This window comes from Cynocephalus volans, chromosome 5, assembly GCF_027409185.1.
Source record: "Cynocephalus volans isolate mCynVol1 chromosome 5, mCynVol1.pri, whole genome shotgun sequence".
NCBI classification, from domain to species: Eukaryota; Metazoa; Chordata; class Mammalia; order Dermoptera; family Cynocephalidae; genus Cynocephalus; species Cynocephalus volans.
The window spans coordinates 119,947,881-119,968,384 of NC_084464.1; the positions used below are offsets into that span (position 1 = coordinate 119,947,881).

At 34.9% G+C, this 20,504-nt stretch overlaps 1 protein-coding gene across 3 annotated transcripts in view; it reads right to left on the minus strand.

Moving 5' to 3' along the window:
• The window catches only part of CEP85L (centrosomal protein 85 like), a 143,575-nt gene that overhangs the window by 32,869 nt on the left and 90,202 nt on the right, over positions 1-20,504 (minus strand). For all 3 annotated transcript variants that reach the window (XM_063096999.1, XM_063096998.1, XM_063097000.1), the window contains exon 6: positions 9,161-9,340. In XM_063096999.1, the coding sequence (XP_062953069.1) occupies positions 9,161-9,340 (180 nt within the window). The remainder of the gene's footprint in view (positions 1-9,160; positions 9,341-20,504) is intronic.

Genomic DNA, 20,504 nt, shown 5'->3' on the forward strand with positions numbered 1-20,504 from the left:
TTTCTTTCATGGAATAGGTCTTGATCAGGATCACAGAGAATACATGTAAAAGGGAACAATGGGATCCAATCTCACATGGGCCCAGAGTGCTATTTAGTTGATTTGTTATCGATGAACCTATGTCCTAACCTCTGCACTCCCTTCAAGAACTCAAGTCAACTCCATGTCCTCTGACACAAACTCTATCCTCTCTCTACAGTCACCCCTTTTCCTCAAGTGTCCCTGGTACATACATTTCCATTCTTAATTGCCTCACTCACAGATAATATATTTTTCTTCTTTTCCAAGAGTAACTCTACCATCTTGGCATCTGTTATCAGCCTTTCCCTATATCACTTAGGAACTTGCTCTATCATGTAGCCACTCTGACATTTTTGATCTCTCTCTCTCTAATTGTTCTATCCCTAGCCTTTTATTTGGGGCTACCTCACTGTTTTTTCTCCCCTCTTGGCAAAAATTACTTGAAATAATTCATTCATTCATTACGCCAGACTCCCTGACCAGTGCTGCATGTGCCACAGTGGCATATTTGGATAGAGTCTCTGCCTTCATGAGGCTTACAGAGAAATATGAAAAATCATTATTAAAAATTAGGTTAAGTGCTGGAAAAATGAACAAAATGCTATAAGAATATTAAAGGAGGGCTAGAGAGAAAAAAATATTAAGCTGAGACTTGAAAAAATGAATGAGTGACTATGAAGTGAGAGGAGAAAAAAGCCAAGTATTTACCAGGCAAAAAGACCATTTTGTGTAAAGATCTTTATACCAAAAACAAAGCCTGACTTGTTTGAGCAACTGTAAGACACAGTGTATCAAGACACAGTTAACCAGAATAAGGTTGGCAAAGTCTGAGGATATATAACTAGGCATCACCTTTCAGGCCATGGGAAGAATCTGATTTTTATTTTAAAGACAGTGGAGAGTGACATGAACAAGATGGTAAAATATGAAAACCTAAACTCTCTTTCCCCCACCAACACATCAATTCAACAACCAAAAAAAAAAAAAGTGGACTAATTCCCTTTAAGAAATCCAGAAATTAATTGAGAGGCTTCTATATCCTAGATGTATATAAAATCAGCCACATCAAAGCCAGTAAGGAAATTTGAGATGCCATCACACCATAATCCCTACCACCAGCACAACATAATATGATAAGGAGGAAACCAACTGTGAAAGGAAATAGTTGGACTGCACATTCAACGCCCCAACTTTTCTGGGGGCTGCTCAGATGACTGATTTCTGTCTTTCCTATCCTGGAGCACAAAAGGAACCCATCATGCTCTAGCTGCCTGGGGAACAGTGAAATCAGATCAGTGAGATCAGAGATGGCAATTTATGCTATCAGTTGCCATAGTCCATCCCCCCAGCTCAGCACCCAGCAAATGGGTAAAAAACTGGAGATCCAAACTTCTTGCCAAAATGGAAAGCATTTAACAGAGCATCCCACAACTCAACTTTTCAGAAGGCTGCCAGAGGGACTATTTTACTTGTCTCAAAGCACTGAAGGGACCTGGCATACTCTTGAAGCCGGGGGGGGGGGGGGGGGGGCTAAGAACAAAGAAAGTGTGTAGGACAAGTACAAAGGTACAAAAAGCCCCCAAAATATCTGGCCAGGCTGATTAAGGAGGATCTTTTCCTGTACAAAGCCAGTCCATGAAGATAGAGACAGGTAGCTGTTTTATCTAATTCACAGATACCAACTTAAAGAATCAAGCAAAACTGAACAAACAAGAAGATATGTCCAAAACAAAGAAATGAAATAAATAACCTGAAACCAAACCTAATAAAACTAAGATATATGATTCACCTAACAGATATTCAAAGTAACTGACATAAAGATGCTCAACAATGTCAGGAGAACAATGAATGAACAAAGTAAAAACTTCAACTAATACAGAAATATTTTGAAATACTAAACAGAAATCTTGGAGCTGAAGAATAACACAAATGAACTGAAAAATTCATTAGAGGGGTTGAAAAGCAGACTAGAGTAAGCAGAAGAAAGGATAGGCAGATTCAAAGAGCTTTAGGAATTATACATACAGTCAGAGGAACAAAATGAATGAGAAACTAAAGAAAGCTTAAAGAAGTTATGGGATACCACCAAGCAGAGCAATATACAAATTATGGGAGCTCCGAAGTAGATGAGAAATAGGAAAAGAAAGTTTATTCAAAGTAATTATGGCTGAAAACTTCCCAAATCTGGGGAAGAAAATGAACATCCAGATCCAGGTGGCCCAACGGGACCCAAAATATAAGCCCCCAAAAATTCACACCAAGGAACATTATTATCAAATTGTCAAATGTTAAAAACAGAATTTTGAAAGCGTCAAGAGAAAAATGACTTGTCATATACAAAAGGACTCTAGTAAGACTATCAGCAGACTTCTCAGTGGAAAACTAGCAGGCTAGAAGAAAGTGAGATGATATATTCAGAATGCTGAAAGAAAAACATCTGCCAACAAAGAATACTATACTCAGCAAAAATGTTCTTCAGAAATGAAAAAGAGATCAAGATTTTCCCAGACAAACAAAAGCTGAGAGAGTTTATTATTACCAGACCTGCCTTATAAGAAACATTAAAGGAAATTCTTCAAGTTGAAATAAAAGGATGCTAAACAGTAATACAAAAGCGTTTGAAAGTATAAAACTTCCTGGTAAAGGTAAATATATAGATGAGGTTAGAATAATGTAATATTATAACAGTAGTGGATAGATCACTTCTAATACTAAAATGTTAAGAGAAAAATAACTATAAATTTAAAATAACTATAAATGTAAAAATGTCACTGGACATGCTATATAAAGATGTGAACAGTAGTATCAATAATGCAAAGCATGTGGGGGCAGAAGTGTAGAATTTTTTTATGTGATTGAAGTTATCATCTTAAAATAATTATAAATATATTTTACATAAGTCCCTGATAACCACAAAGAAAATATCTATAGAATATATACAAAAGAAAAAGAAAGTAATTAAAGCATATCAATACAAAAAAAAAAAAAAAATGAACAAAACACATAAGGAAACAGCAAGAGATGAAAAAAGGGACAAAACGACTACAAAACTGACAGAAAACAACTAATAATAATAATAGTAAGCCCCTACCTACCAATAACTACTTTAAATGTAAATGGGTTAAACTCCACATTCAAAAGATATAGAGTGGTTGAATGGATTTAAAAAACAGGATCCAACTATATGCTGTCTACTAAAGATAAGTTTCTGACTAAAGCATCTTTTATTTTTTTTTTCCAGATATACACATTTATTTGTTAATTTTACAGGGAAGACTAAGAGGGAGACGGGAAGGCAAGAATTAACTGTTTTCCAATTTCTCTATTTCTTTATGCCACTTATTTCACTGCTAAGTTCTCTCACATTTCCAAGGAAATACCTATTTCACTGCAATGTTATCTTGTTCTGGATCACAAAATAAAACACGTTTCCCAATTTGATTGAACAAGTAGCAGAACTCTTACTCCTAAACTCTATAAACAGCAATAAAAGTGTCATTTGATTCTGAAGCTAATTAAACTTTACATTAAGAGGAACATTTGAAAAATTCCATAAGAAAACAAAGGTGAATTTCCAATTCATCTGCATAGAACAGGAATATAAAAATGTTAAACACTATGTTTCCCTCAACCCACCGTGGCCTTCCACTACTTAGAACGCCCTTAGAACCACTCTCTTCCAACAGACTGCAGAAGGAGCCTCATCTCACATGGGTCAGAAGCTGCTGGAGGTAGCCCTGGGACAGGCCCTGGCCCTGGTATAACTCCTGCTCTGGCTTCCTCTTCCTCACTTCTCAAAGCCTCTTGATACAGGAATGGGAAGGATCTGGGATCTCTCCCATTGACCTTGGCCAAATACTGCAGGACCTTCATCTTTCTGGTTTCAGTGCAGGCATATGGGCCTCACAGGAACTCTTAGCATGCAGGATCACTGTTGAGCACCTGTCAGTACTCCAGGTACTTTTGGTGCACCCCATCTTTGGTGATGAGCTTCTTGGGCTCCCCATAGATGAAGGGTTCCCTCATGCATACACCCCCATCACACTCAGTGCTTTCCACATGAGCTCCTCAGAGGCACAGTTGCCCTCCGTGAAGATCACACCCAGAATGGTGATCACAAGGCCAGTCTTGGGCATACTGTGGCCATCACTCTGCATCCCATCATAGGTGAGGTCCAGGGTGGTGACAAGGAAATAAGGAGTGGCGAATGGTGTCTGCTTCCTTCATGCAAATGCCAAAGCATCTTTTAGATTTAAGGACACACATAGGTTGAAAGTAAAGGGATGGAAAAAGATATTCCATGCAACTAGTAACCAAAAGTGAATGGGGATGACTATACTTATATTAGACAAGATAGACTTACATTAGACAAAAAAAAAAAAAACTTTTAAAAGACACCAAGAAGGTCATTATGTAATGATATAAGGGTTAATTCAACAGAAAGATACAACAGTTATAAATATACATGCACTGCATATCAAAACACGCAAATACAAAAAACACAGATAGATCTGAAGGAAGAAATACAGCAATAAAATAATAGAAGACTTCAATAACTTACTCTCAGTAATGGAGAGAGAATCCAGACAGAAAATGAATAAGGAGACAGCAGAAATGAACAACACAGTAGACCAAATTGACCTAACAGACATTCAAACCAACAGGAGCATAATACTAATTCTTCTCAAATGCACATGGAACATTCTCCAAGATAGATCACATGCTAGATTAGGAACAAGTTTTAACAAATTTAAGATGACTGAAATCGTTCCAAGTATCTTTTCCAATCACAATAGAATGAAACAAAGTCAATAATAGAAAGAAAACAGGAAAATTCACAAATATGTGGAAATTAAACAATCCACCTTTAAGCAATCATTGGGTCAAAGAACAAATCAAAAAGGAAATTAGAAAATATCACTGGGGAGGGGGGAAGAACAAAAATCCAAAACTCATGGGATGCAGCAAAAGCAGTACCAAGATGTAAGTTTACAGCAATAAATGCCTATATTAAAAAAGAAAGATCTCAAATAAACAGTCTACCTTTATACTTTGAGTAAACAGAAAAAGAACAAATCCCAAATTAGCAGAAGAAAGGAAATAATAAAGATTATAACAAATAAATAAAAGAGAATATAAAAACAGAAAAAACTCAATGAAACTAAGAGCTGGTTTTTTCAAAACTGACAACCCTTTAACTTGACTAAGAATAAAAGACAGAAGATTCAAATAAAATCAAAGTTAAGGAGGAAGACATTACATCTGAAGCCACAGAAATAAAAAGAATCATAAGCGACTATTATGAACAATTATATGCCGATAAACTGAATGACCTAGAATAAATGGATAATTGCTAGAATCATAAAACCTACCAAGTCTGAATCAAGAAGAAATAGAAAGCCTAAACTAAGACCAATAACAAACAAGGAGATTGAATCAGTAATAAAAAAAAACTCCCAACCAAGAAAGCCCAAGACCAAATGGCTTCACCAGTTCATTCTACCAAACATTTAAAAAAATATATTAATACCAATCCTTCTTAATTCTTCCAAAAAAAACAGAAAAAGAGGGAACACTTGCAAACTCTTCCTAAGTCCAGCATCACCCTAATACCAAAGTCAGAGAAAGATACTACAAGTTGAGTATCCCTTACCCAAAATGCTTAGAACCAGGAGTTTTCAAATTCCAATTCTTTTTCAAATTTTGGAATATTTGCAGATACTTAACTGGCTGAACATCATTAATCTAAAAATCCAAAATCTGAAGAACTCCAATGAACATTTCCTTTGAGTGTCATGATGATGCTTAGAAAGTTTTAAGTTTGGGGGCATTTCAGATTTTTGGATTAGGGATGTTCAACCTAAAATATAAAAGAAAACTACAGGCTGATATCCATGATGCACATAGAGGCAAAAATCCTCAACAATATTAGCAAACAAAACTCAACAGCACATTAAAAGGACCATGGTACCATGACTAGGTAAAATTTACCATTGGGATGCAAAGATGGTTCAACATATACAAATCAACCATTGTGATATACGACATTAACAGAATAAAGGACAAAAATCTTATGATCATCTCATTAGATACAGAAAAAGCATTTCACAAAGTTCTACACCTTTCCTCATAAAAGCTCTCAACGAATTTGGTATAGAAAAAACTTACCTCAGCATGATAAATGCCATTTATGAAAAGGCCACAGCTAACATCACACTCAATGGTGAAAAGCTGAAACTTACACTCTAAGATCCAGAATGAGGCAAAGATGCCTACTCTTTCCTCCCCTGTTAAACACAGTACTGGAAGTCCTACCCAGAGCAATTAAGCAAGAGCAAGAAATTAAAGGCATCCAAATCAGAAAGGAAGTAAAATTGTCTCTGTTTGCAGATGACATGATCTTATGTATAGAAAACCTTAAAGACTCCACCAAAAAACTGTTAGAACTAATAAATGAATTCAATGAAGATGTAGAATACGAAATCGACATACAAAAAATCAGTTTCATTTGTACAGGATTGAACTATCTGAATAGGAAATTAAGAAAACAATCTCATTTCCAATAGCATCAAAAAGAATAAAATACTTTGGAATAAACTTAAACAAGGAAGTAAAATACTTATATATTGAAAACCGTAAAACACTAATGAAAGAAATTAAAGCAGACACAAATAAATGGAAAGACATCCCAGGTTCACAGATTGGAAAAACAGTGTTCAAATGTCCATATTACACAAAGTGATCTACACATTCAATAAAATCCCTATGAAAATCCCAGTGGCATGTTTTACAGAAATACAAAAAGAAAATCCTAAAATTCATATGGAACCACAAAAGATTCTGAATAGCCAAAGTAATTTTGAGTAGGAAGAACAAAGCTAGAGGTATCACACTCCCTGATTTCATTATATATTAAACAAAGCTACAATAATCAAAACAGCATGGTACTGGCATAAAAACAGACATACAGACAAATGGAACAGAATAGGGAGCTCAAAAATAAACCCACACATATATGGTCAACTTATCTTTGACAAGGTTACCAAAAATACACAATAGGAAAAGGACAGCCTCTTTAATAAATGGTGTCAGGAAAACTGGATATCCATGTGTAAAAGAATGAATTGGACACTTTTATCACAGCATACACAAAAACCAACTCACAATGGATTAAATAAAGACTTAAACCTAAGACTAGAAACTGTTAAAATTCCCAGAAGTAAAAGCTTCTAGACATGGGACCTGTTAATAATTTCTTGGATATGACATCAAAAGTATAGGTAACAAAAACAAAAACAAGTGGGATTACATCAAACTAAAAAGCTTCTGCACAGCAAAGGAAACAATCAACAAGATGGAAAGGCAACCTACGGAATGGGAGGAAATGGATTGCAATGTTTTGCATCTTATTTTGGGTGGTAGTTATATGGGTATGTACCATTAGCAATACTCATCAAACCAAACACCCACCTATACATTTTACTATATACAAATTATGCTTCAATTTTTAAAAGTATAAGTAAAATACGTAGAATCACAAAAACAACAAAAGAAGTGACTGGGAGTAGAGGGACAGCAGACAGGCAGGGCAAGAGTGAATTCAGAGATATTATTTAAGATGTTATTACAAAAGCTTTGCCAAGAGATGATGACTTAGACCAGGCTAGTAGTGATGAACAAATTCTTCACATACTTAGAAGACAGGCTTGATTAGATTTACCAAAGTTTCTAGCATGAGTAGCTGAATATATAGAAATGAACACTGAAGAAAATTTTATTTTGTTTTGTTTGAAAAGAGTAAGGCAGTCAGAAGGCAAATTAAGAATTGTGTTTTGGACATGAAAAGTTTGAAGTTCCCATGAGGCAGACATCCACGTAGGAGATGTCAAATATATAGTAAGTACATAAAATGAATTTTTTAAGCACTGGAGACCAATAATAATAAAAGATGAGAAAAATTTAGACAAAACAAAAATGTACTTTAAAATTTTTATCCACTGAATCTTAATTTTCATCACAATCTTTTTAAATTTTTTTTTCTTCCAAACTTTATTTTATTTTGTCAATATACAATGTGGTTGATTATTGTGCCCAATTACCAAAACCTCCCTCCCCCCGCTCCCTCCCAACAATATCCTTTCTGTTTGCTTGTCATATCAATTTCAAGGAATTGTAATTGTTATGTCTTCTTCCCTCCCCCCGCCCAGTTTTTTTGTGTATGTATTTATTTATTTTTCGCTCCCACAACTAAGTAAGAACATGTGATATTTCTCTTTCTGTGCCTGCGTTGTTTCACTTTCCATCCTTAATTTTCATCACAATCTTTTAATTAAAAAGTCTCAGGTGAGGGACTAATTTAACTCCTCACACATGTGTATAACCAATGAATATTTCCTTGCTCCCTTCGATTAAATGTCAACTCATGTGTATGTACACACTTACACAAAAGGTATTAACTGAGTACTGAATTGAAAGTGCCAAATCTGCCTGCAGAAATCATGGTGACCTGCTCCAAGATCACATGAACGGAAGGCTCACTTACCAGAAAAATAAGCTGGGTATATCAAGAGAGATATACCACTGCCACTAAGTAGTAGCTCAAGAATCTGTGCCTCTTTGACAAATTCGGACTAGTATGTGTCCTACTTAATCTTTAATTATCTTTACTGGGATGAGATGAAATATGTGAAAATACTTTTAATAAAGGCAGAAAGGTCAAATAAATGTACGTGTGTGTGTGTGTGTGTGTGTCTGGCTTTTAGCTACTTATTGTGAATCAGGGTCTTCAGCTTAATAACTTTAAAGACATATCATTATGAAAAAAAGACCAGTTTCATTTCATTTACCAAATCTTTATGCCAAACATGAAAAAACAGGAAATGACAGACCCAATAAGGAAAAGGAGAACAGTTACTGGTATAGGCAACTGACTTATAGTTTCATTATTAGTTGGAAAATACAGGGATATTTTTATCCATCAAGAAAATCCTTGGTTTTTGCAGGTAACACAGTTTTTCAAAAGTTACCACAAAATTAATCACTTCAAACCTGGTACGACATCTGCCACAGGGTAAATGACAAATAATTATATGCTGAAGGAATGTTGTTGACCCAATGCAACTTTATTAAAAGTGCCTACCTTTTCCTCCAGTTTCTTCTTCTCTTCACTAAATTGGCTTATTCTCTGTTTGAGAAACTCATTGAGCTGTAAAACCTCTTTCTCAGTAGATGCAAGCTTGTGCTCAAGTTCGTCTTGCTGGGAATGGGACACTGGCTGCTCTGAAAATGGAGTCTGGAGTGAAGTGTTTTCATATTGTGGCTATTGGGAAAGAAAAAAAAGCAAGTTATTTGTCCTGAGCAAATGCAAGGAAATTAGAAATGAGGTATATAGTACAAAAAGTACATACAGACTTTAGCAGCAGACCTGGGCTTAAATCCCAGATTGCCTGCTTCCTAGTTATGTACCATGATTAAAGTAAATTACTTACCACCTCTAAGCCTTGGTTTTCTCATCTATAAAATAGAAATAATACAGCCTATTTTGCAGTGTTTTTTGGAGAATAAAGCATGTAAGGTTCCTAACACATGCCAGAAGCTAAATAAAAGGCAGCTATTATTTGGCTTAAAAGTATACTTAGAAATGTAAATAGTACATTACATACACTCATTATATAGAAGTAAAAGTTCTAGGGAAATAAATAAAAACTAAAGAAAAAATTATTTACAGGTGATCATTTCCAGCTAATATTAAATTCATTACACACTAATAGAATGTTTCTCTAACTAGAAAGTAAGGTCCATAAGGTCAGACATTTTTGTCCATCTTAAAGTCTTCTTATATTCCTATTGCCTAGGACAGTGTCTGGCACAAAATAAGTGCTCAAAAAATAATTGCTAAATGAATGCATGTATTATTACTTCCATGAGCAAGCTTTGAAGGAAATTCTTTTGAAGGGAAAGATCTTTCCCTCCTCTTTCCTCTTACAGGATTAAAACCCGGTAGAGGAGGGAGGGAAACACACATATTCCTTCAAACATATCAGAATGTGATAAGTGATATAAGAGATACCAACAAAGTATTGTGAAAGCAAAGAAAGAGGTTATCTTTCCATTTATTCAACAAATATTTACTAAGCACATATGTCAGGCACTGTCCTAGGTGCTGGCGATTCTACACTTAATAAAACAAGGTCCCAACAGTTTAAGGTAAGTGTCACACAGACAAAAAAGACCAAAAACAGCTAAAGCTAAGTGCTAAAACAGTAGTATTTGTAGTAGCTATGTGAAATCATTACAGAACTAAATGTGAACTAGGTCTTGAAGAACTGATACTTTCCCAAAAGGTGGGCATGCAATTCACTAACTACATAGATAGCATTTATCATATACAGTGTATTTCAGAGATGGCAGATGCAGGCACTGCCTTTTACAAACTCAGATTTTAATCAGAGGCATAAGAGAAGCCCTTAGGTAAACATACTATGGTAGCCAAATAAAGGCAATCTTTATTTGGGTGGGAGGAGGATAAATGAAGACAATGGGAGAATAAGGGAAAAGGCTTTACTGGGGAGGGTGGCTTTTGAGATGGATTTTAGAAAATATGAGGATTCTTGCAAGAATAGAGAAAGAAAGAAAGGCATTCTAGAAAAAACACTAAAGAAAAGTAAATACAGTATATACAGAAGGTATTTACATCTGCTTAAAGCTAAGGTTACAAGAGGGGAAAATTTTAAAAGCTAGGTTGGGACCTCATAGTAAAATCCCAAGGTTCAAAGTTAACCTTAATTGGTAGGAAATAGAAAGTCAATGATGGTTCCAGAGAAAGTAACATGATTTAAGAAGATTGTGAACTCTATTTTGTAAATCTCTGTATTCTCTGGCATTTAGCTTAGTGCTTAGAATTTCAATAAGTTTTGATGAAAAAGAAGGGAAAAAAAAATACAAGAGTGCTACAATAAATGTGACAAAGCTGTAAACAGGATGAACTAGAAGACATTGAGAACAGATATGTATGTATAATTTTAAAAAATTATTCTAACTAATTTAGCTGAAAAGAAACAAGGAGCTGAAATAAAGCATTGAGAACAGAATGAAGAAACTCTGGAAGCAGAGAGATGATTTAGTGAAAATGGTTGTTTAAGATACATACAATAAATGTTAAAGATAATCAAGGTTTGAGATTTTAAATCTAAGTGACATGGAAGATTATATTCTGAGCAGAGGTAAGTTAAGTCATACATACTGAAGAACAGGTTCAAGCACATGTACTTAATTACAATTAGAGCCTATTGCTATAACGATTCCAGTTGAACATATAAGTAGAGATGAACATCAAGCAGATAGAGAGGTAAACTTAGAACTCAGGAGAATGGCGAGGTTAGGAAACCATAAAAAGTTAATACAAACTTCTAGTTTCTGTACGAGCATGTAAGGAGATTAGATGTTGCCACTCTGTCCTAACAAAAAGTAAAAGCTAAACAAACTGAAATGTCAACACTTCTAAGATCTGTTGAAGAAGTGAGGTCACAGTGCAAACTACTGCCCCCAAATTAGAGAAACAGACAGGTGGATACAGAGAACCATAACCTAATGGATTAGAAACCCACAAACAGGAACCTCTAATGGAACCAGTGTTGGGATAGGAAAACCTGAACTGTAACTGATAATTGCTGAAGGCTCAGAGTGGACAAATCTGAGTTAAAAATTCCATAGGGTCCCAGTCATAGGGGGACCTCCACACTTTTGTGAGTTTTACCTCCAGTAGTTCTACAAGGTCTTCACAGTGAATATCACAGAAAGATCCCCTCCTGCTTCTGGCAAGGGTAGGGGAAAAGGAACCATTTAAAAATATGCCAGAGCATTCTGTTCTTCTTAAGAATGCCTGCCCTCAGCAGAAACTATTACCACAGCCTAAACTGCTAGGATTTTATCAGAACCTAACCTAGTGGGGAAAAGAAAATACCCAACTCCAGCTAACTCTAGCCTTTCATGTAGAGGAAGGTTAATACACAAATCAAGCTCCTTCCAGCCTTCCACATGGAGAAAGGGAAATAACCAACTCCATTCTCCTCCAGCCATCCTCTCCCACCTAAGGGCAGGAAAGAAAAAAACTGAGAAAACTATGAAGTTCAAACCAGGAGAATGAGCTCACTGAAAGACTGAGACCTAATCACAGGGCTATAGAATGTTTCCCCTCCCCCAACACCTTACCACTACATTACTAAAGGCTTATTTACCACACTTTCTAAACACAGGACATCATGTCTACTTTCAACAAAAAATTATAAGGCATACAAAAAGGCAAAAACACAGTTTGAAGAAACTGAATAAGCATCAAGTACAGTGTTAGATATGGTAAGAATGTTGAAATTATCAGACCACGAATTTTTAAAAACTATAATTACTATGCTAAAGGGCTTTAATGAAAAATGTAGACAACATGCAAAAACAGATAGATAATGTAAGCACAGACAAAGAAATTCTGAGACAGAATAAAAAAGAAATGCTAAGATCAAAAACACGAACAGAAATGAAGAATGCCTTTGATGGGCTCATTAACAGACGGGACCCAGCTGAGGAAAGAATCTTTGAGCTCGAGGATGTGACATTCTAGTGACTTCCAAAACTGAAAAATAAGGAGTAAAAAGACTGAAAAAAATAACGGAATATCTAGAAACTGTGGAAAAACTACAAAAGGTGTAAAAACATGTAATGAAAATACTAGAAAGTGAAGGAAGAGGGAAGAGAACAGAAGTTATATTTGAAGCAGTAATGACTGAGAATTTCCCCAAATGACTGTCATACACCAAAGCACAGATCCAGGAAGGTCAGAAAACACCAAATAAGACAAATTCCAAAAAAACTTTATACCTAGGCATATTATATTAAATATTATTAGGCATATTATATTTATTGCATATTATATTTAAATGTCAGAAAATCAAAGATAAAGAAAAAAATCCTGAAAGAAGCCAAAGGGGTGAAAAAAATCCTTACCTATAGAGAAACAAAGATAAGAATCACATTCAACTTCTCCTAACACAGAAACAAGAAGAGTGGAGTGAGATATTTAGAGTTGAGAAAATAAATCACCAACCTAGAACTCTGTACCCTGCAAAATTATCCTTCAAAAGGGAAGGAGAAATAAAGACTTTCACAGACAAACAAAAATTTAAGGATTTTATTGCCAGTAGACCTGCCTTGTAAGAAATGTTGAGAAGTTCTTCAAAGATAAGGGAAATGATATGGGTCATAAACTCGAATCTACACAAAGAAAGGAAGATCATCAGAGAAGGAATAAGTGAAGGTAAAATAAAAGTGTTTATTTTTCTAATTCTTAATTGATCTTAAGATAAAAGTTTGTTGAAAATAATAATAGCTACAATGTATTTGATTATGCTTGTATGTCTGTATGTAAATGTATGTTTAGGTATGCTTATGTATAAATGAAAGTGACAACAATAATACAAGGAACAAGAGGATAATGGAAGATTAAGAAATATTTTGTTATTATAAGGTACCTGCATAACTCATGAAGTGGTGTAGGGTTATTTGACAGTGGACTTGAATTAGTTGTAAATGTATATGCAAATTCTAGAGCAACCATTAAAGTAAAAAGAGAAGCATAACTGAAATGATAAAAGGAGAGAAAATTGATTTATGTAAAATACCCAATTAAAATGACAGAAGACAGAAAAAGTTTGGAAGGCAAAAAAAGGAACAAAGAACAAAGCAACAAACAGAAAACACTAACAAATATGACAGATATTGATCTATATCTATAATCACTCTAAATCTCTAAACTCTAAATTGATCTAAATGTACCAATTAAAAGACAGATTGTCAATGTTAGTAAAAAACATGGCCCAACTATACATTCTCTACAAGAAACCTGCATTAAATATAAAGACATATGGATGAAATGTAAAGGGCTGAAGAAGATATACCATACTAACACTATTCAAAAGAAAGTGAGAGTAGCTATACTTCTTTCAAGACTTCAAAGCAAGGAAAATTATCAGGGAAAAAGAAAGGCATTACATAATGACAAAGGGGGCAATATTCTAAGAAGACATAACAATCTTTAAGGTATATGCATTTATCAATAGAGCATCAAAATACATGAGACAAAAACTGATAAAAGTGCAAAGGAGAAATAGACAAATCTACTATAGTAGTTGGAGATTGTAACAACCCTCTTTCAGAAATAAACAGTTCTGGCAGACAGAAAATCAGTAAGGACATAGGTGATCTCAACAGCCACATCAATCAACTAGAAGTCACTGACATCTATAGACTATTCATCCAACAATAGCACTACACATTCTTCTCATGTTCACCTGGAACATTCACCAAGATAGACAACATTCTAAGCTACAAAACACATCTTAACACACTTAACATAAGAAATCGTCCAATTTCTGCTCTCAGACCACATTGGAATTTACCTAGAAATCAAAAACAGAAAGATAGCTGTAGAATCCAAAAATACCTGGAGATTAAACAACACACTTCTAAGTAATACTCAGCTGAAAGAGGAAATCCCAAGAGAAATTCAAAAATATTTTCAACTAAATAAAAATGAAAATACAACTTATCAAATTTGTAGGATCCAGCAAAGGCAGTGCTTAGAGAGAAATTTACAGTACTTAATGCATAAATGAGATAAAAAGAAAGATCTAAATCACCTAAGCCTCCACCCTAGAAAATTAGAAAAAATAGAGATAATGAGCTACAAAAAGTAGAAGTAACTAAATCCAAAGTAAGCAGAATAATAATATAAATAAGAGCAGAAATCTATGAAACTGAAAATAAGAAATCAACAGAGAAAAATCAACAAAACCAAAAGATGGTTCTTTAAAAAGATCCATAAAATCAATAAGCCTCTAACTAGGCTAAGAAAAAAAGAAGAAACAAGTTACTATTAGAAATGAAAGAGTGAACATCACTACAGATTCCATGAACAATATAAGGTTAATAAAGAGATATTAAGAACTCTTTTATGCCCTTAAAATTTGATAACCTCAATGAAATGGAACAATTCCTTGCAAGACATAATCCGCCAAAGCTCACATAAGAAGAAAAAGACAATATGAATAGGCCTATATCTATTAAAAGAATCAATAATTAATAAACTTCCAAAGCAGAAAACACCAGGCCCAAATGGGTTTACTGATGAATTCAAACATTCGAGGAAGAACTTAAACCAACTGTTTATATTCTTATCTAAAACATAGAAGCTTAGTTAATACTTTTTTAACTCATTCTATGAGTACACCATTACCCTAAAACCAAAATGTAACAAAAACATTACAAGAAAACTACAGACCAATATCTCTCATGAACATAGGGGCAAAAATCCTCAACAAAACATTAGTCATGTATAAGAATGGCCATAATGTATAAAAATGATGACAGACTATGACCAAGTGAAATTTATTCCAGATATGCAAGGCCAGTTCAACATTTGAAAACAAATTAATGTACTCCATTATATCAGCAGGTTAAAGAAGAAAAATCACATGATCATATCAATAGATGCAGAAAATTCATTTGACAAAATATAACACCCATTCATGATTTAAAACTCTCAGCAAACTAGGAATAGAAGGGAACTTCCTTAACTTGATAAAGAATAGCTACAAAAAACCTACAGCTAATATCACACTTAACCTGAGGAACTGAAAGCTTTCTCACTAAGATCAGGAACAAAGACAGGATGAACAAGGATAGGGCATCACCTCTCCCACTGCTTTTCAACATCAATACTGGAAGTCCTACCTAATGCAGTAAGACAAAAGAGTAAATAAAAGGCATACTGAGTGAGAAAGAAGAAATAAAACTGTCTTTGTTAACAGATGACATCATCTATGTAGAATAGCCAAAAGAATTGACAAAAAAAAAAAAAAAATTCTGAAACTAGTTAGTGATTACAGTAAGGTTACAGGATACAAGGTTAATATACAGAAGTCAATTACTTTCCAATATATCAACAATGAACTAGTGGAATATAAAAGTCAGAAACCCATTGGCATTTATACTAACAAAAAATGAAATACTTAAGTGTAAATCTAACAAAATATGTACAAGAGCAACATGAGAAAAACTGTAAAACTCTGATGAACGATATTGAAGAAGAACTAAATAAATGAAGAGATATTTCATGAAAACACAATATTGCTGGTGTCATATCTTCCCAACTTGATCCATAGATTCACCAAGATCCCAATCAAAATGCCAGCAAGTTATTTTGTGAATATTAACAAATTGATTCTAAAGTTTATATGGAGAGGCAAAAGGCCCAGAACAGCCAACACCATATTGAAGGAAAAAAATAAAGTTGAAGTACTAACACTAGCCAACTTCAAAACTGATAATAAAACTACAATAATCAAGACAGTGTGATATTAATAATTGAAAATATAAAAAATAGATCAATGGAACAGAATAAAGAGTCCAGAAACAGGCCCACATAAATATAGTCAACTGATCTTTGAAAAAGGAGCTAAGGCAGTGCAATGGAATAAAAACAACCCTTTCAACAAATGGTGCTGAAACAACTGGACATCCATGTCCAAAAAAAAATGAATCTTGACACAGACCATACACTCTTTACAAAAATTAACCCAAATGTAAAACACAAAATTATAAAACTCCAAAAAACAACATAGAAAACCAAGATGACCTTGGCTATGGCAATGACTTTAGATATAACACCAAAGGCATGATTCATGAAAGAAACAATTGACAAGTTGGACTTCATCAAAATTAAAGACTTCTGCTCTTCAAAAGGCAATGGCAAGAAAATGAGAAGACAAGCCACAGACTGGGAGAAAATATTTGCAAAACACATGTGATAAAAGACTATTATCCAGAATATGCAAAGAACTCTTAAAACTCAACAACAGAAAACAAACAACCCAATTAAAAAATGGACTAAAGATCTAAACAGAAACCTCACCAAAGAAGATACCCAGATGGCAAGTAAGTATATGAAAAGATGTTCAATATCATGTGTTATTAGGGAACTGCAAATTAAAGCAACAACAGATTCCACTACACATGTATTAGAATGGCTAAAATCCGAAAAACTGACAATATCAAATGCTGCCAAGGATGTGGAACAACAGGAATTGTCATTCAAGGCTGGTGAAAAGGCAAAATGGTACAGCCACTTTGGAAGACAGTTTGGTGGTTTCTTACAAAATTAAACATACTCTTACCAAAAAATCTAGCAATTGTGCTCTGTGGCATTTACCCAAATAAGTTGAAACTAATGTCCATATAAAAACTGCACAGATGTTTATCCAGCCATGATATTGTGAAATATGTATTTGGTCTTTATCCCCATTTTCTGATACAGCTCCTAAAACCCTTGGGATTGCCAGACTGGTAAGAGTGTCTTTTGTATGACAATAAGATGACTGGTGGCTGGGGTCCTCCATAGTTTCAGGATGGGGGCTGGCCACCAGAAAAACCAAGGCATGATTGGGGGTTAGGATTTTCAGCCCTACCACCCAACCTCCAGAGAAAGGAGAGGAGTTGAAGGTTGAGTTGATCACCAATGGCCTATGATTTTATAATCAATCATGCCTACTTAATGAAGCTTCCATAAAAACCCAAAACAACTGGGTCCAGAGAGCTTCCAGATAGCTGAACACATGGAGGTTCCTGGAGATTGGCACCCCTAAAGAGGGCATTGAAGCTATGCATCTCTTCTCCCATACCTCACCCTATGCATCTCTTCCATCTGGCTGTTAATCTGTAATAATGTTTATAATAATGTGTAAACGTCAATAAAGTGTTTCTCTGAGTTCTGAAAGCTACTCTAGCAAATTAACTGAACTCGAGGAGGAGGTCATGGGAATCCCAATTTATAGCCAGTTGGTGAGAAGCACAGGCCACAACTTGGGACTTGTCACTGCCATCTGAAATAGAGGCAGTCTTGGGGGACTCAGACTGTGGAATCTGACACTACCTTCATGTAGATAGTGTCAGAAATGAACTGAAAGACACCCAGTTGCTGTCCACTGGAATCTGCAGAACTGATTGCTTGGTGTGTGGGGAAATAAACCCCACACATCTGATGTCAGAAGTATTGTGCTGCGTAGAGAGTAGAGAGTAGGAAAAACATACCTTTGATTTTTCCTGTATCACTACAGCAGCTTTAATCATATTTGCTGAAACTTGGAAACAACTAAGATGTCCTTCAGTAAGTGAACGGACGAATCATCTGTGATACATCCAGACAATGGAATGTTAATTCAGTTCTAAAAAGAAATGAACTACCAAAGCCATGAAAAGATGTGGAAGAAACTTAAATGCATATGGCACCAACTGAAAGAAGCCAGTATGAAAAGAGACAGTATAAATATACGTACTGTGTAACTCCAGTTATATGACATTCTGAGAAAGGCAACACTACAGAGACAATAAAAAGATCACTGGTTGCATGGGTTAGGAGATCAGACGGCTTTTTACTTCTCAGGTCTTTGATGCCACTTGGACACCTGCTTACCTCTTCAACCACATTTCTTACTACTATCCTTTTCTCGTTTTATACTTCATCCATATGGAATAACTCATAGTTTTCCAAATGCATTATTTCCCCTCATTCCTTTGGGCCTCTGCACTTGCTGTACACTATACCTCAAATGCTATTCCTCCACCCTGCTACACCTGGCTAAATTCATTTAGTTCATCAGGTTCTCAGATTAGATATCCCTTCCACAGGAAGTGTGACCTGACCTTTGGAAGACTAGTTTATATATTCTTAATAGGGGTTCCCACAGCACTACATATTTAACCCCTTTGGGCACCTCCAGTATACTGCAATTGTCTGTTATTTGTCTACGTTCCCCCTTAGACTGCATATTCCTTGAGAGCAAAACCAACTTCATTCACATTTACACTACAGCCTAAACAGTGCCTTATTCACAGTGAAAACAAACAACTTTTAAGGAAACAAATAAACATGTCTCCTTCTGTGGGCTCGAGATCCATGAGGGCAGTAACTGTGTGTACTGTGTGTGTATGTGAAAATATAATTTACTTATTCAGCAAATACCTACTAAGGGTTTACTATGCTGTAGGTTCCCTGTAGGACACAAAAATAATTTAGATATAACCCCTGTCCTCAATCAATGTGTAATCTAATATAGTGCTATTCAATAGAAATATGGTGAGCCACATAAGAAAATTTAAATTTTCTAGAGGACACCTTAACAAAGTAAAAAGGAACAGATGAAATTTATTTTGATAATGTATTTTATATAACCTGATATATCCAAAATACTATCATTTTAAAATGTACTGAATATAAAAAATTATTACTAAGATATTTACTTTTTTTATATTACGACTTTGAAATCCATTGTGTACTTTACACTTAAAGCACATCTTCACTCAGATTGGCCACATTTCAAGTGCTCAATAGCCACATGTAGTTTGTGACTACCTTTTTAGACAGTGCAGCTCTGAAGTCCAGCACTTTCAACAGGCCCATGAAGGCAGTAACTGTTCTTCACTTATGTGGCCAGCACTTAACACATTAGGAATCATTTACTAAATGCTCATTAGAACCAAAGGGCTTGGTGGTAGGGGGAAAAAAAAAAAAAAACTGAAGGAAAAAGAAATAGAAAAAATGTTATAAATGGAAAGAAAATAAGGAAGAATGCTTCAATGAAGATTAATAAGAGTGAATATTATGTGGTTGGTCTTTCCTAGATAAATGGAAAGAACAGCCTTCTTGCCTCTTCAGCTGACAAAAGGAAAAAGAGTCCTTTCTTTACATTTTGGGTTTTTTTCCATGAAGAAAACGAATGGAAATCTGTCAACCATGGATGGAAATTTTGGTATAAAGCATTGTTAAGTACACACCACTCTTTGGTTCTACCAGTTCTACCACTAAAAACCATCTATGAAACATTGGATATTAGGATAAGGACATGGTTCTCATTTTCTACCTATGAGACTTAGTAATGTCTACTTTTAAAGTCATCTTAATTGTAAGGCTAGTATAAGTTTTTCATAGGCAAATGGAAGTTACTTCTCAAGAATATGTTTTTCCATCTATAAACTCAGAAAAGAATGCTGTTTTATTTTACAAATTGACTTTATTTACTCTAGAATATACAGAATATCAAAAGCATAATTTTGTTTGTCTAATGTGCTATGGAAATAGAATGAACAAACTATGGACCAGGAAAATGTGCACATAAAAAATAAAGTTTTGCATAAAAAATAAAGTTTTGCATAAAAAAAAAAGTTGTTCATAAATCCAAGGTAAAAATTCCTTTGCTAAAAAAATATTTTATTGGGCCGATCCCGTGGCGCACTCGGGAGAGTGCGGCACTGGGAGCGCAGCAGTGCTCCCGCCGCGGGTTCGGATCCTATGTAAGGATGGCCGGTGGGCTCACTGGCTGAGCGCGGTACGGCCGGTCACAAAAAAAAAAAAAAAAAAAAAAAATTTTATTATCATAGCT